We start from the raw sequence: 14,266 nt of genomic DNA, 5'->3' as shown, positions 1-14,266 counted from the left end.
CAGTTAAATATAATCCTGGAAAAGCACAGAGATGCCTAGTAGATTCCAGCTTATTTTTCCATATCCTCAACTCCATGTCATGTTCTTCTTCCCATCTATAGGCCCTGGCAACAAACAGCATTCCTAGGCTCATCACCAGATACCTGGTGGCAAACCTACAGTGGTAGTACAGAGGAAACCGTTTCCCACAGTCCTCTCCTTGACCTCTTGTTTGTAGTCCTGCTCTGGTGACTGGGCATGCTAGGCTTCTTAGATGTCTCTAGAGACCCTGATTTTTCCACCCACTTCAGTTCCTGAAGAGGATTTGCTAGTGACATTTTTTTGTTTTTGTTTTTGTTTTTATTTTATTTTATTTATTCAGTCTCTGCAGCGACTTAAAAATTGCCAGTGCTGACTATATTTCAAGTAGTCATGGTGGGGTATTGGGAAAAGTTTTCAATTAGCAATAATTGCACCTCGGATAAACCTCATCGGCTATGATACTGCCACTAGTGACATTTTATCTGATCTGTTAGTCCTTCACTTCCCTAGCTCCTCTCACAAATATTTAGGTATAATCCCTGTGCCAAATACCTTAATATTTATAGAGGTTCTGCTTCCCTATTGGACACTGACTAATAGTATTCACAGGCCACATTCAGGTGCTTAGGTTTCAATCACCTTTTAAAATCCCCACACGTATTTTAATTGCCTTGACAAAGCTACTATCATAAATCTCCTTTGAGAGAAAATAAACAATATTATAGACACACAATAAAAGACTGGTAATATTTATTATAAACAAATATTCAGACAATAGAGAAAGCTCTTAGGAATTAAAAATCTAATAGTAAAATGAAATATTCAGAAGAACTGGAATATATATGTATGCATGTGTGTGTGTGGTATGTGTCTATATATATATGAAGGGCATAGATACTCTTCTTTCCACAATGCACAGATAATATTTTAAAAATTTTAAAACCATTGCTTTTGTTGAGAGATCCATAATATTGTTGATGCATAGCAGAGATTGAATGATACATCAATGAACACATGGCATGAATGGTTACATCAAAGACTAGTGCCTCTCTTTTAAGCAGTATCTTAGCCAAAGTCTTCTGACTCCTGCAGAGTATAATGCATAAAACACACACACATACTACACCACACAAAAATTTGTGCAAATGACAGGATTTAGGTTGATATGATCATTGATACATAGATATAGATATACATAGAATATCCTCAAAAGTTAGATATTACAAAATAATAGTTCTTGTAATCCTGAGGATAGGAAACAAGTTGACTGGGGGAAATGAATGTGAGGAAGACCAACTTTTCTCTCCTTAGTTACCATTTTTTTGCTTCTAAATTTGGTGCTCTGCGTATATTACCTATATATAATTAATAAAATATTCTCCTCCCCCTACAAACAAAGAATAACTTTAGACTTCTCAATGGCCAATGGAAGATAGAAGACCCTGAAATAATGCCTTTAAAATTCTAAAGAAAAATTATTACAACCAAAATTCCATATATAGTTATACAACTAGGCATTAGATAGAATAAAGATAATTAGATATTTTTAGGCAAAATGGCCTGAAAATATACTTCCTGGTACAATTTCTCAGAAATTTCCTAGAAAATATGTTTCAACAATTGAATAGATAAACCCAGAAAAACAAAGATATAGGATATGGGAAATGGAAAATATAAGCCATGAGAAAGACAAAAGGAATCCTCAGGTGAAGGGAAATCCTGGATAAACACTGTAAGCCAAGTCTAGCAGATATTCAACCTAGATTACTCTAAAATACAAAAAATGCCGGGCATGGTGGCTCACGCCTGTAATCTAGCACTTTGGGAGGCCGAGGTGGAAGGATAACAATATCAGGAGTTCGAGACCAGCCTGCCCAGCTTGGTGAAACCCTGTCTCTACTAAATATACAAAAAATTAGCATAGCACATGGTGGCATGTGCCTATAGTCTCAGCTATTTGGGAGGCTGAGGCAGAAGAACTGCTTGAACCCAGCAGGCGGAGGTTGCACTGAGCCGAGATTATGCCACTGCACTCTATCATGGGTGACAGAGCGACACACCATCTCAAAAAAAATTAAAAATGGGTGGGGCTTGAGGCCGCCTTGCTGCCACCAACATGGAGACTTTGTACCGTGTCCCATTCTTAGTGCTGGAATGTCCCAACCTGAAGCTGAAGAAGCCCCCCTGGCTGCACATGTCGTCGGCCATGACTGTGTATGCTCTGGTGGTGGTGTCTTACTTCCTCATCACCGGAGGAATAATTTATGATGTTATTGTTCAACCGCCAAGTGTTGGCTCTATGACTGATGAACATGGGCATCAGAGGACAGTAGCTTTCTTGGCCTACAGAGTAAATGGACAATATATTATGGAAGGACTTGCATCCAGCTTCCTGTTTACAATGGGAGGTTTAGGTTTCATAATCCTGGACCGATTGAATGCACCAAATATCCCAAAACTCAATAGATTTCTTCTTCTACTCATTGGATTCGTCTGTGTTCTATTGAGTTTTTTCATGGCTAGAGTATTCATGAGAATGAAACTGCCGGGCTATCTGATGGGTTAGAGTGCCTTTGAGAAGAAATCAGTGGATACTGGATTTGCTCCTGTCAAGGAAGTTTAAAGGCTGTACCAATCCTCTAATGTGAAATGTGGAAAAGAATGAAGAGCAGCAGTAAAAGAAATATCTAGTGAAAAAGCAGGAAGTATATTGAAACTTGGACTAGAATTTCTTTCTTGGTTTAAAGAGACAAGTTGATCACAGTATTTTTTTTTCCTGCTGACCTACTGCTATACCAATGATGTTGAGTGGCATTTTATTCTTAGTTTTTTATTTCTTAGAGAAAGTATACTCCATATCTACAACTATAATACCAAATAAAGTGATTATTTTTTACAACCCCCTTAACATTTTTTGGAAATGACATTCAGATTTTCAGAAATTAACATAAAATCAAGAAGCAAGATTCCATAAGCTAAGAACTCTGGACAGCTGATCAGCTTTACCTATGGTGCTTTGCCTTTAACTAGAGTGTGTGATGGTAGATTATTTCAGATATGTATGTAAGACTGTTTCCTGAACAATAAGATGTATGAAAGGAGCAGAAATAAATACTTTTTCTAATGAAAAAATAAAAATAAAAAAAATAAAAAATGCAAAAAGTTAGCGGGGCGTGATGGTGTATGCCTGCAATCCCAGCTACCTGGGAGACTGAGGCAGGAGAATCACTTGAACTCAGGAGACAGAGGTTGCACTGAGCTGACATTGTGCCATTACACTCCAGCCTGGGCAACAGAGCAAGATTCCATCTTGGAAAAAAAAAAAAGAAAGAAAAGAAAAGAGAAGATTTTAATACTTTACTATATGGTTTAACTCTTATTTTTATTTAAATGATCAAAGTAATATAAATAATTAATATTTTATCTAACAAAGATTAGACTCACTTTTAGTAACCCAAATCCTACAACATGATAGACCAGATCATAGGATTTCTCCTATAGAGCAAAACGATACTCCTATTTATAATAGGTAGGGTAAGTCTTGTAGCTCTATTGAAAAAACGAGAATACAATGTACAGGAAATAAAAGTTCTTCTTTTCTAATGGGAGGGGTAGAGGGAGGAAGACAGAAAGAAGAAAGAAAAGGGAGAAAGAAAGTATGGGAAGTGTAACATTTAGATCCTGCTATACCTTCTCCAGTCTTCCCTCCAAAGAACACAGGTATATTGGGTAAACTCCAAATGCAGGAGATCTGACCCCTACTCTATCTTTGGGACTTTGGAAAGAGACTACCTCTCAAAACTGGAGACAGAAGCATGCCAGGTAAATCTGATAGCAACTCTGAGTTCTATCTGAGAGCTTGTCAGCAGTAGCTGCTGTAATTAGGATAAGAGTTTTTGGAGCTGGGGTTTGAAGGGCAGAACACTCTAACTGGAGTTAAGGAATTCAGACTGTACTAAGGGGTGCCAAGGTGGAACCAAATCAATCGAAAGAGAACACAAAGTCCTCACTGAGCTGAGAATAAAGAGAACACAAGTCCATTGCCATCATTGTCAGCAATAAATACCATCAATGGACACAGCTCAGAAATGAAATAAACCAGCCAATGTACTCCCCTATCCACAAGGACCAGCCTGGGGCCAAAGAGACCTATTTCCCTTAATTCTCTTAGTAACCCCAACTAATAACTTCAACACACTGCCAAAGATGCTACTAGTCGTCCAGCGATCCCACTATTCTTCCAAAAGATGCTACTTGGGGAGGAACCCAGAGGAGAAGCAGAATCCCAAAAGAATACGAGTAACACAAGATAAACGAAGTTACCTGAAGAGAAAAAGTAAATGTTTGGATCCTACTGCTTGATGCTGACTTGTGCTGTAATTGGTTTATATATTTTTTCTGACTACCTAGAGACACAAAGAAGCACATTTGAGTTGTTGCAGTCAATTGGTAACCTCACAATACAGAAGTTTAACTACAGAAGTGACAATTTTTTTCATGAGAAGACTGAAGAACAGAGGGCTTAAATGTCTTTGCAAGGTTAAAGCAAAAATAGAACAATAATTCCAACTACAGTTGACCTTAGTAGAAAGCAGGCCCTCTTTGCCAAATATGAGCACCTTGATCCCTCAGCAAAGGCTCTTCTCTCTGCACCTTCACTCTCCAGCCACTGTCTTTCTTTTCCTACCCTGACTTCTAATTAATGATACAGCTCTTCGTTCTGCTCATGACCACGTGTCTGATGTTTATTATAGATACAATTAGCTTAAAGTTACAGATACAAACTTATAAGTTACTTTACATCAGGCCATCTGTAAAAGCAAATCAAAGAGGAATTCAGTCACTTGTAGACTCTGAACAGATGTCTGGCAAGAATAGAATGTAGAAAGGAGAAAATTCCAAACCATAATGCCACTTGGACAATTCTGAGAACACTGATGCAGCTTCCCCATTTTTAATTTTATAATTACAGTAAAAGTGGTGAAAATACAAGTCAAGAATATATCAGCTGACAAGAGAATATTTTCAACAAGAATGACTACTCAGATTTTTGACGTTAGAATCTATGATGGTTAAAACAGAAAGGTAGCTATTCAAGGTATGAAAGGAGGCAGAGCAGGGGGCATTCATTCTACACCACCCATCTCTTGACCTCCTATCACAATGGTGCTCCTGGGTATCAAAGACCTAATTATCTTAATAATTACCCTTTCTGTGTATTTTAAAATAATTAGTTTCCTATTCAGTCTAAGCTCTCAAGAAAACTGTGGAGTCTTGTCATAATATTTTGTAATTTATAACTTTCCTTTAGTTATATTCTTTCCTGGTATTCTCACAATACTTCAAGTGATAGATGATACTGATGAGAAACTGTGGTTCCAAGAATTAAAGCAATTTCTGTAAGTTCCCATTACTGGAACAGGAAAAGCTGGGATTCCAAACCCAGTCTTGCAACTATAAATCCCTTTCCACTCTAATTCCTTCCTGAATATATCTGATTTACAGCAAGGCAATGACTCCCAAACTTCAACTACTCATAGAAAATCGCTCATACTTTCTCTTTATCATCAAAAAGGAGTTTGTCAATAATCAGTGGTAAAAATTCTTAATCGGGTGAACCATATTGCTCTTCTAAATTTAACTCTATTTCAAAGTATGCATAGAAAGAGATTCTTTGGCCTGCAGACCTGAGATTCTGAAATTTTCTGTGGTGCCTGACAGACCTTTTCGATCCATCACATTTAGCCACATCAATCATATCAACTCAAAGAACACAATGTAGGGAAAATAATGTAACATGATTGTTGTGAACAGATGTGACATGGGACAATTAAGTTTCAGTTTAAGGACCCAAGAAGAAAAAACACCTGATGCTCTATAAGGTTCACTAAACAAAGACCCCATTGCTAATGGTATAAATAGGATTTATAGGCTTTGTTTTCCCAAGTGGAAGAGAGAAGAAATACAATATATGTCAATAGTATAATGTGTGTTTATCTACTGTGCATGGGCAGAAAATCCCCCGATTGTCTGAAATCTAATACTTCCCATTGCATTCTAGAGCCAAGTCTAACCTAGCAATGCTAATCCACAGGGAAAATAGTACTGTATTTTAGGAAATTAATATATATGGATGAAAACATTTCAAATAAATTCAATATATTACTTTAAGAAAAATAAGGAATTTTAATATAGTTGAAATGTAAATAATACTTTATTGGGAATACTTTTAAAGCATTTTAGATGGCAAATATTTAAAGTCATTTACATTGTTACAAAAGATTATAACCATTCCTTTTAAAGTCTTCTTTTTCTTGAGTTCTGCTTCATAATTTAAGCCTAAGTAAAACAAAGATCAAAATATACAGGGAGTTGAATCCATTCTCTACCTCCCACTGCAAGACCGAGTTGCAGTGGTTCCCATACCTAGCACCATGGCCTCCTTGAATAAAGTCTGCCTTACCATCTTAAAACACACACACACACACACACACACACACACACACACAGACACACACACACGTGTGTATTTTGTAATAGAAGAAACAGAAAACATTTGGTAGTTTCAGTTATGTGTGTATGTGTGTGTGTGCATGTATATATACCTATATTAGGTATATATACCTATATATGAAAACAACAAAAAGATGACATGGGCTGGGCATGGTGGCTCACGCCTCTAATCCCAGCACTTTGGGAGGCTGAGGCAGGTGGATTGCCTGAGCTCAGGAGTTCAAGACCACCCCTGGCAACATGGTGAAACCCCATCCTTACTAAAATACAAAAAAAATGGCTGGACATGGTGGCATGTGCTTGTAGTCCCAGCTACTCTAGAGGCTGAGGCACAAGAATCGCTTAAGCCTGGGAGGCGGGGGTTGCAGTGAGTCAATATTGCGCCACTGCACTCCAGCTTGGGTGAGAGAGTGAAAATCTGTCTTCAAGAAGAAGGAGAAAGAAGAAGAAGAAGAGGAAGAGGAAGAAGAAAAAGAAGAAGAAGAAGAAGGAAGATGAAGAAGAGGAGGAGGAGGAGGAGGAAGAGGAAGAGGAAGAAATAATATAGGTATATGTATATATGTGTATGTATATATCTACTTGAACATATATATATACTTAAAACTAGCAAACGTTTTCCTGTTTTTTAATTAAATACTGAGAAAATTAACACATGTATCTTAATAGAAAGAATACTAATTTATAATCAATCTAATGTTTTTAAAGCATATTTTTCTTTTTAACATTTCTCTCCTATCGATAATACTCTTTCCCTTTTTTCAGTCATCTTTCTCAGGTTAAATAATCCTCTTTCTATTTTGCTTTACCCCAGGATTTCAGGGCCCAATTCTCAGATTCTGTGCTCTGGCCCCTGGCATGCACCATTAGTGCTTCCCGGGAACCTGCTGCACAGAGGCAAAGTCTGGAGACACAGCGTGCCACAGCAGCTGTGTGGCCTTGGCCCTGGACTGAATTCCTGTGCTTCAGTTTTCTTATCTTCATGCTTGAGATAATCACAGTTACACATCCCATGAAGTAAGGAGTGAGTATTAAATGAGTTGATTCAAAAGCGCTTCACATATTTAGTAGTAGAACTCGATGCTCAGTATGTGAGCTTCTTTTCTCTCCAGTTGAGGGATAGAGTTTCAACTTTTTATAGAAGCTACAGTTTTTCTACCAATTTTGTTTCTTTTTCTCTCCATTAATGCCCAAGAAAGGAGACAAAGTTGAAAATTGCAGGTTTCTTCTCTTTCCCTTTTCTAATTTTCTTTCTTTCTTTTTTTTTTTTTTTTTCTGAGATGGAGTTTCGCTCTCGTTACCCAGGCTGGAGTGCAATGACGCGATATTGGCTCACCGCAACTTCCACCTCCTGGGTTCAAGCAATTCTCCTGCCTCAGCCTCCTGAGTAGCTGGGATTACAGGCATGCACCACCATGCCCAGATAATTTTTGTATTTTTAGTAGAGACGGAGTTTCACCTTGTTGACCAGGATGGTCTCGATCTCTTGACCTCGTGATCCACCTGCTTCGGCTTCCCAAAGTGCTAGGATTATAGGCATGAGCCACTGTGCCCGGCCTCCCTTCTCTAATTTTGTTCATATTACAAAGCGTTTCAGCATGGTAGGGTATAGCTGAATGCTTTGTAACACGAACTGAAATTAGTTTATGAGAATGAAAGAATAATAAAGCAATGTATAGAGAAGTGAAAATCAGTGGGAGGGGCAGAGAGGCATTATAATTATGAGATCAAAAAAAAATCATGTATGGGCCAGGTGTGGTGGTTCACACATGTAATCCTAGCACTTTGGGAGGCTGAGGCAGGAGTCCGCTTGAGCCCAGGAGTTCAAAACTAGCCTGGGCAACATAGTGAGATCTCACTATGTTGATTGATTTTATGTAGAATATGGATTTTATACTCTGTATAAAAATCAAAAAATTAGTCGGGCTTGGTGGCACATGTCTATAGTCCCAGCTACTCGGGAGGCTAAGGTTAGAGGTTTTCTTGAGCCTGGAAGGCTGCAGTGAGCTATGATCATGCCACTGCGCTCCAGCCTGGGCAACAGAGTGAGACTGCATCTCAGAAAAACAAAACAAAAACAAAGTTGTGTATGGCATCCCAGGCCCTTCACAGCAATCCTATCTAAATGCTCAAGCTTCTGGCCTCTATTCCAGAGAAGCACCTACTTTAGCCACATGAGAAGGCTTGCTATACCCCAAATTTTCTTTTCCCCCTTTGCTACCCCTCAGAATTCTACTCACCCTTCAAGAACCATCTGAAATGTGACCACTCCTGGGAAGATTCCCCCATTCCATCAGATGAGATTAATAACTGCTTCCCTCTGGCTCCACAGCTTGGTTACCACACTAAAGCAGCCCCATTGTTTACTTGCCCATCTCCCCTGCTAACCTCTTTGAAGAAGGGATTTTATTTTTATTTTTATTTTTTCAGACAGAGTCTCACTGTGTCACCCAGCGTAGAGTACAGTAGCACGATCTTGGCTCACTGCAACCTCTGTCTTCCAGGTTCAAGTGATCCTCCTGCCTCAATCTGCTGAGTGGGATTACAGGCATGCACCACCATGTCCGGCTAATTTTTGTATTTTTAGTAGTGACAGGGTTACACCATGTTGACCAGGATGGTCTCGAACTCCTGACCTCAATCGATCCGCCCGCCTCAGCCTCCCAAAATGCTGGGATTAGAGTCGTGAGTCATCATGCCCAACCAAGAAGTGATCTTGTCTTATTAACTTATTTAACCCCAGTGAGAAAACCCAGTGCATTTTTTTCAACTTTTATTTTAGACTTAGAGGGTACACGTGCAGATTTGTTACCTGGGTATATTGTGTGATGCTGACGTTTGGGGTGTGAATGATCCTGTCACCCAGATACTGAGCATAGTACCCCGTAGTTGGTTTAGTACATTTATATAGAGTAGATTTTGTAAAATATAGAGAGCTTGACAATAATTCTCTTTAACAATCACATTGTACTTAAAATTTATGTAAAATGATATTTCATGGATGTTGAGAACTTAAGGCATTTTTTTAACTTGCCTGCACAGCACCCAACTTGTAAGATTCCCTCATGTAAGCAGAGTTTTGTTCAAAAGTTTCATTGGAGGGGGGTTTTCAGGAGAAGAGGAGAGAAGGAAGAGGAATAAAGCAGGAAAAAATAAAGCTTAGAGTGTGGTGTCAGCTGAACAGCAGCTTTAGTTTGTTTCACTGGAAGATCTAGTACGTGAATTATAACAAAGATTTGAGTCACCCTGAGGCAAAGTAGAGGACTTTTGGATTCCCACACCAGTCAGTCACTGGCCAATGTTAAAGCAGTGTAGCTTTCAAGGTAGAGTTGGTAGCTCCTGGCTGTCATTTAACCTAGGGAAAGTCTCCGTAAAGAGAAAGGGAAAGCTTTGCGTTGATACTAGCCAACACTCAAGAGTTTTTGCAGAATGGGTGCTTCCCTTGATAAAAAGAGTATCAGCAGAAGACGAATACCATCCTCTAATTAAAATTTCCTTTGATCCTAGAGCAAATGCTCAGTAAAAGTCGAAGTGTTTCCATGTTTGAAGACAAATGTTAATACTAGAGTATTTTAAGCTGTGAGTGTAGCCATGCATTTACTCATTTAATTACTCATGCACTCAATTAATTAACATTTATTGAGTCCTGCTTACTATGACCCACTCCAGTAAACAATGCAACAGTGTTTAAGCCAGATGCCTTTGAATGTGACAGTATCATGGTTTTTAGTGATTTAGTATTAGAAGCCATGCGTTAATAAAAGAGTTGATCATTGGGTGGTGTATTAGGATTCTCTAGAGGGACAGAACTGATAGAATAGATGTATATATAAAGGATCACAAGGTGAGGTCCCACAATAGGCCATCGGCAAGCTGAGGAGCAAGGAAGCTAGTCCAAATCCCAAAGCTGAAGAACTTGGGGTTTGATGTTGGAGGGCAGGAAGCAGCCAGCACAGGAGAAAGATGTAGGCCAGAAGACTAAACCAGTCTAGTCTTTCCATGGTTTTCTGCTGGCTTTTATTCTGCCTGTGCTGGAAGCTGATTAGATGGTGCCTACCCAGATAGAGAGTGGGCCTGCCTTTCCCAATCCACTGACTCAAATGTTAATCTCCTTTGACAACACCCTCACAGACATGCCTAGGAACAATACTTTGCATCCTTTAATCCAAACAAGTTGACGATCATTATTAACCATCACAGGTGAGATGGATCCATACAGTATCCTTTCTGCAAAAGGCCTCTGGAGATATAAGTGTATAACTTAGACTGAGTCCCAGCTGTACTAAAGGGTGGATCTGAGCCTATCAGAAGCACTAACTGGTAACCTACCTGCTGGTATTAAGAACCTGTAAAGTTTCTAGCTGCTTCTTACTGCTTTTATCACTCTGCCTGGTGTTAAGATACCGGTTGCCCTTTGTCCATACTTCATTTATGGATGGTGCCTAACACTATTCATTGCATGTATACCTATGAATTGTGGAACACCAGAACAAAAAGAGCCCTAGATTCCCTAGTCCCAGGAAGAGAAGATCTTTACTTATCTTTTAAGGCCTCAGGTTTTCAGGAGATCTCAGATGGTGGTTTTCAAACAGTGGCAATTTTGCTTCCCTGGGGACATTTAGCAATGCCTGGAGATGTTTTTGATTGTCACAGCTGGGGCAGTGAGGAGGGTGCTACTGGTGTCTAGTTGGGAAAGGCTAGGGATATTGCTAAACATTTACCTTACAATGCACAGGAAGATCCCCCGAGACAAGGCATTATTTGGTCTAAAAAGCCAATAGTGCTGAAGTTGAGAAACCCAGCTCAGCCGGGCACTGCAGTTCACACTGATAATCTCAGAACTTTGGGAGGCCAAAGTGGAAGTATTGCTTAAGCCTAGGAGTTCAAGACCAGCATGAGCAACATAGGGAAACCCTGTCTACAAAAAATTTTAAAAGCATCTGGGTGAGATGGCACAGGCCTGTGGACCTAGCTACTCAGGAGGCTGAAGTGGGAGCATCATTTGATCCCAGGACGTTGAGGCCTCAGTAAGCTGTCATCACACCACTACACTTCAGCCTGCGCAACAGACAAAAACAAAAATAGAAACTTGGCTGTAGGGTACTAAGCAAGTTAGATTTTTTTCACTTCAAGGCCTCAGAAACTAGCACTTCCTCTCACTGGGATTGCAAACTCCTCTCTTCCAGATAACAAGAAGACATCTGCTTTCATTAACAAAGGGTTCACAAGGTTCATGCTCAGTCTACTTCCAGCTGCATGAAGTAACCAAGGCGCTCTTCGCCTGGTCGTGCTGCTTCTCTCCACGGTCTAATCTCGCCCTCTATTAGTAAGCATTGTAAATGCGGCTTAAAGGGCAGAATTCCCCAATCCCTGCTGTAAATATATGGAGGGTGGCACAGGAATTGGAGTACCATATTCAACAGGCTATCTTCTCTCTCCTCATCAAGAACAAAAATCTGTTGGAAACACAATAGAACTTTTTTTTTTTTTTTAGATGGAGTCTCACTCTTGTTGCCCAGGCTGGAGTGCAGTGGTGCAATCTCGGCTCACTACAACCTCTGCCTCCTGGGTTCAAGCGATTCTCCTGCCTCAGCCTTCCGAGTAGCTGGGATTACAGGCATGTGTCACCATGCCCAGCTAATTTTTGTATACTAGGATTACAGACGTGAGCTACCGTGCCCGGCCTATACAATAAAACTTTTAAGAAAATACATGAGATCAGCTTGAAAGAAACTTTATTTCTTCAGGTACAGTATAAAATAATGCAATTTTCATAAAGACAGAAATGAAAACCTATTTGTCTATGTATCTTCAGAATTTTAGAAGCCACGTTGGGGGTATAAATTAGCATAAATTCAAGCACATTTACTAGCCGTGCAATCTTGGGCAAGTGATTCTGAAAGCATCAGTTCCTTCATTTATTAAAATATATATAAATCTGTATAACTGTAACCCCTGTATGGTTTAGTGAGGAGCTAAGTGAACTGTTGTTCATGAATCATTAAGAACAGCGGTTTGCAATTCAATAAATGGCAGATATAATGAGTATTAAGTTATCTGGATACACTAAGCTCTGGTCCTACAGACACGCAGCATCTGTCACCTTGCTTTGCTTTAGGTGGGGAAAAGAAGAAGCTGGCATTGCATCTCCTCTGGCCTGCTCAAAAACTATGCTAAGTCATTGCAGCACAAAACTGCCTGTGTCTATTTAAAAAAAAAAAAAAAAAAAAAGAGGCCGGGCGTGGTGGCTCACGCCTATAATCCCAGCACTTTGGGAGGCCGAGGCGGGTAGATCACGAGGTGGAGAGATGGAGACCATCCTGGTCAACATGGTGAAACCCCGTCTCTACTAAAAATACAAAAATTACCTGGGCATGGTGGCATGCACCTGTAGTCCCAGCTACTTGGGAGGCTGAGGCAGGAGAATTGCTTGAACCCAGGAGGTGGAGGTTGCGGTGAGCTGAGACTGCACCATTGCACTCCAGCTTCAGTAACGAGAGTGAAACTCCATCTCAAGATAAATAAATAAATAAATAAGAGTTCAGTGATTATTATTGACAACTCCATCAGAGGTCAGATTAGTAGCCTATACCCCTTTATAGTACTGAGCTAACCAGGAGATTGAATGGACTGACTAGCTCCTGGTTTCAAGTCTGGGAAGAACCCATCAGTGACCTGATAGGAGTCATCGATGGTAGGAGTCATTCCTGGTAGGACTCCCCCAGCAACTCTGGATGGGCTTGACTTCATGACCATATTCAACACAATCTACCTGTCAATGGGATGAGGCCCTGGTACTTGTCTAATTCAGAGCCCATTGTGACACAGAAAGAGAAAGGTAGGGAACAGAGAGAAATCTTTGTTTTTAGATGCAAATGTAGTTGATAAAACCATAGGAAAAAGCAAAGAAATAATTATCATAAAAATAGACTGCAGTTATTATAAACAGAAAAGAAAAAACATCATGGGGCTGGGCGTGGTGGCTCATGCCTGTAATCCCAGCACTTTGGGAAGCCTTTAGGGAGGTGGGTGGATCACTTGAGGTCAGGAGTTTGAGACTAGCCTGGACAACATAATGAAACCCCATCTCTACTAAAAATACAAAAATTAGGCATGAATGGTGCCGCATGCCTGTAATCTCAGCTACTCAGGAGGCTGAGGCAGGAGAATTGCTTGAACTCGGGAGGCAAAGGTTGCAGTGAGCAGAGACTGTGCCACTGCACTCCAGCCTGGGCAGAGCAAGACTCTACCTCAAAAAAAGAAAAAAAAAAAAAAGAAAATACAACATGGGCTCTGGGGTGCTCATAATATTCTCCTGATACAGAGGTTCAAATTTAACTATTTGTTCAACTGTACTGATATGTTATATACTCTTTTTTGTATGTATATTATATTTCACAATTGAGCTGAAAATATACTACATCAAATTGAGATAGAAGATGGCCGTTTAGGAACAGCTCAGGATCGCAGCTCCCAGTGAAAGCACAGAGGGTGAGTGGACGCTGCGTTTTTATTGCCCACAGACTAGGAAATTCCCGGGCGAAGGAGCTCCACGGTCGCCAGCGCCACTGTTTCGGCCAGCCCGGCTGTGGGGGCCGGCACCACTGCTTTGCCCCACGCGGCTGCTTTGTCGGCGCCCCGGAGCCGCGGTTCTCCGTACAAAATACACCAGTCCGGGTGCCCTTTTGGCTGGCGATTGGAGCCACGGGAAGTTGCCCATTCGCCGGTTCAAAAA

At 40.3% G+C, this 14,266-nt stretch overlaps 1 protein-coding gene and 1 non-coding gene across 2 annotated transcripts; one reads left to right on the top strand and one right to left on the bottom strand.

The window, feature by feature from the left end:
• Positions 1-361: 361 nt before the first annotated feature.
• LOC119473077 lies at positions 362-501 on the bottom strand. Its single transcript, XR_005202240.1, has one exon. It is a non-coding gene; the product is annotated as a U4 spliceosomal RNA (small nuclear RNA).
• Positions 502-2,107: 1,606 nt separating this feature from the next.
• Positions 2,108-3,146, top strand: LOC108312882 (oligosaccharyltransferase complex subunit OSTC-like). The gene has a single exon (XM_037742945.1). It carries the CDS (start codon positions 2,138-2,140, stop codon positions 2,585-2,587), a length of 450 nt encoding a protein of 149 aa, XP_037598873.1. The 5' UTR covers positions 2,108-2,137; the 3' UTR covers positions 2,588-3,146.
• The last annotated feature ends 11,120 nt before the right edge of the window (positions 3,147-14,266 follow it).

Source organism: Cebus imitator, unplaced genomic scaffold (genome assembly GCF_001604975.1).
Source record: "Cebus imitator isolate Cc_AM_T3 unplaced genomic scaffold, Cebus_imitator-1.0 Scaffold130, whole genome shotgun sequence".
NCBI classification, from domain to species: Eukaryota; Metazoa; Chordata; class Mammalia; order Primates; family Cebidae; genus Cebus; species Cebus imitator.
This window is presented reverse-complemented; position numbering and strand designations above follow the sequence as displayed.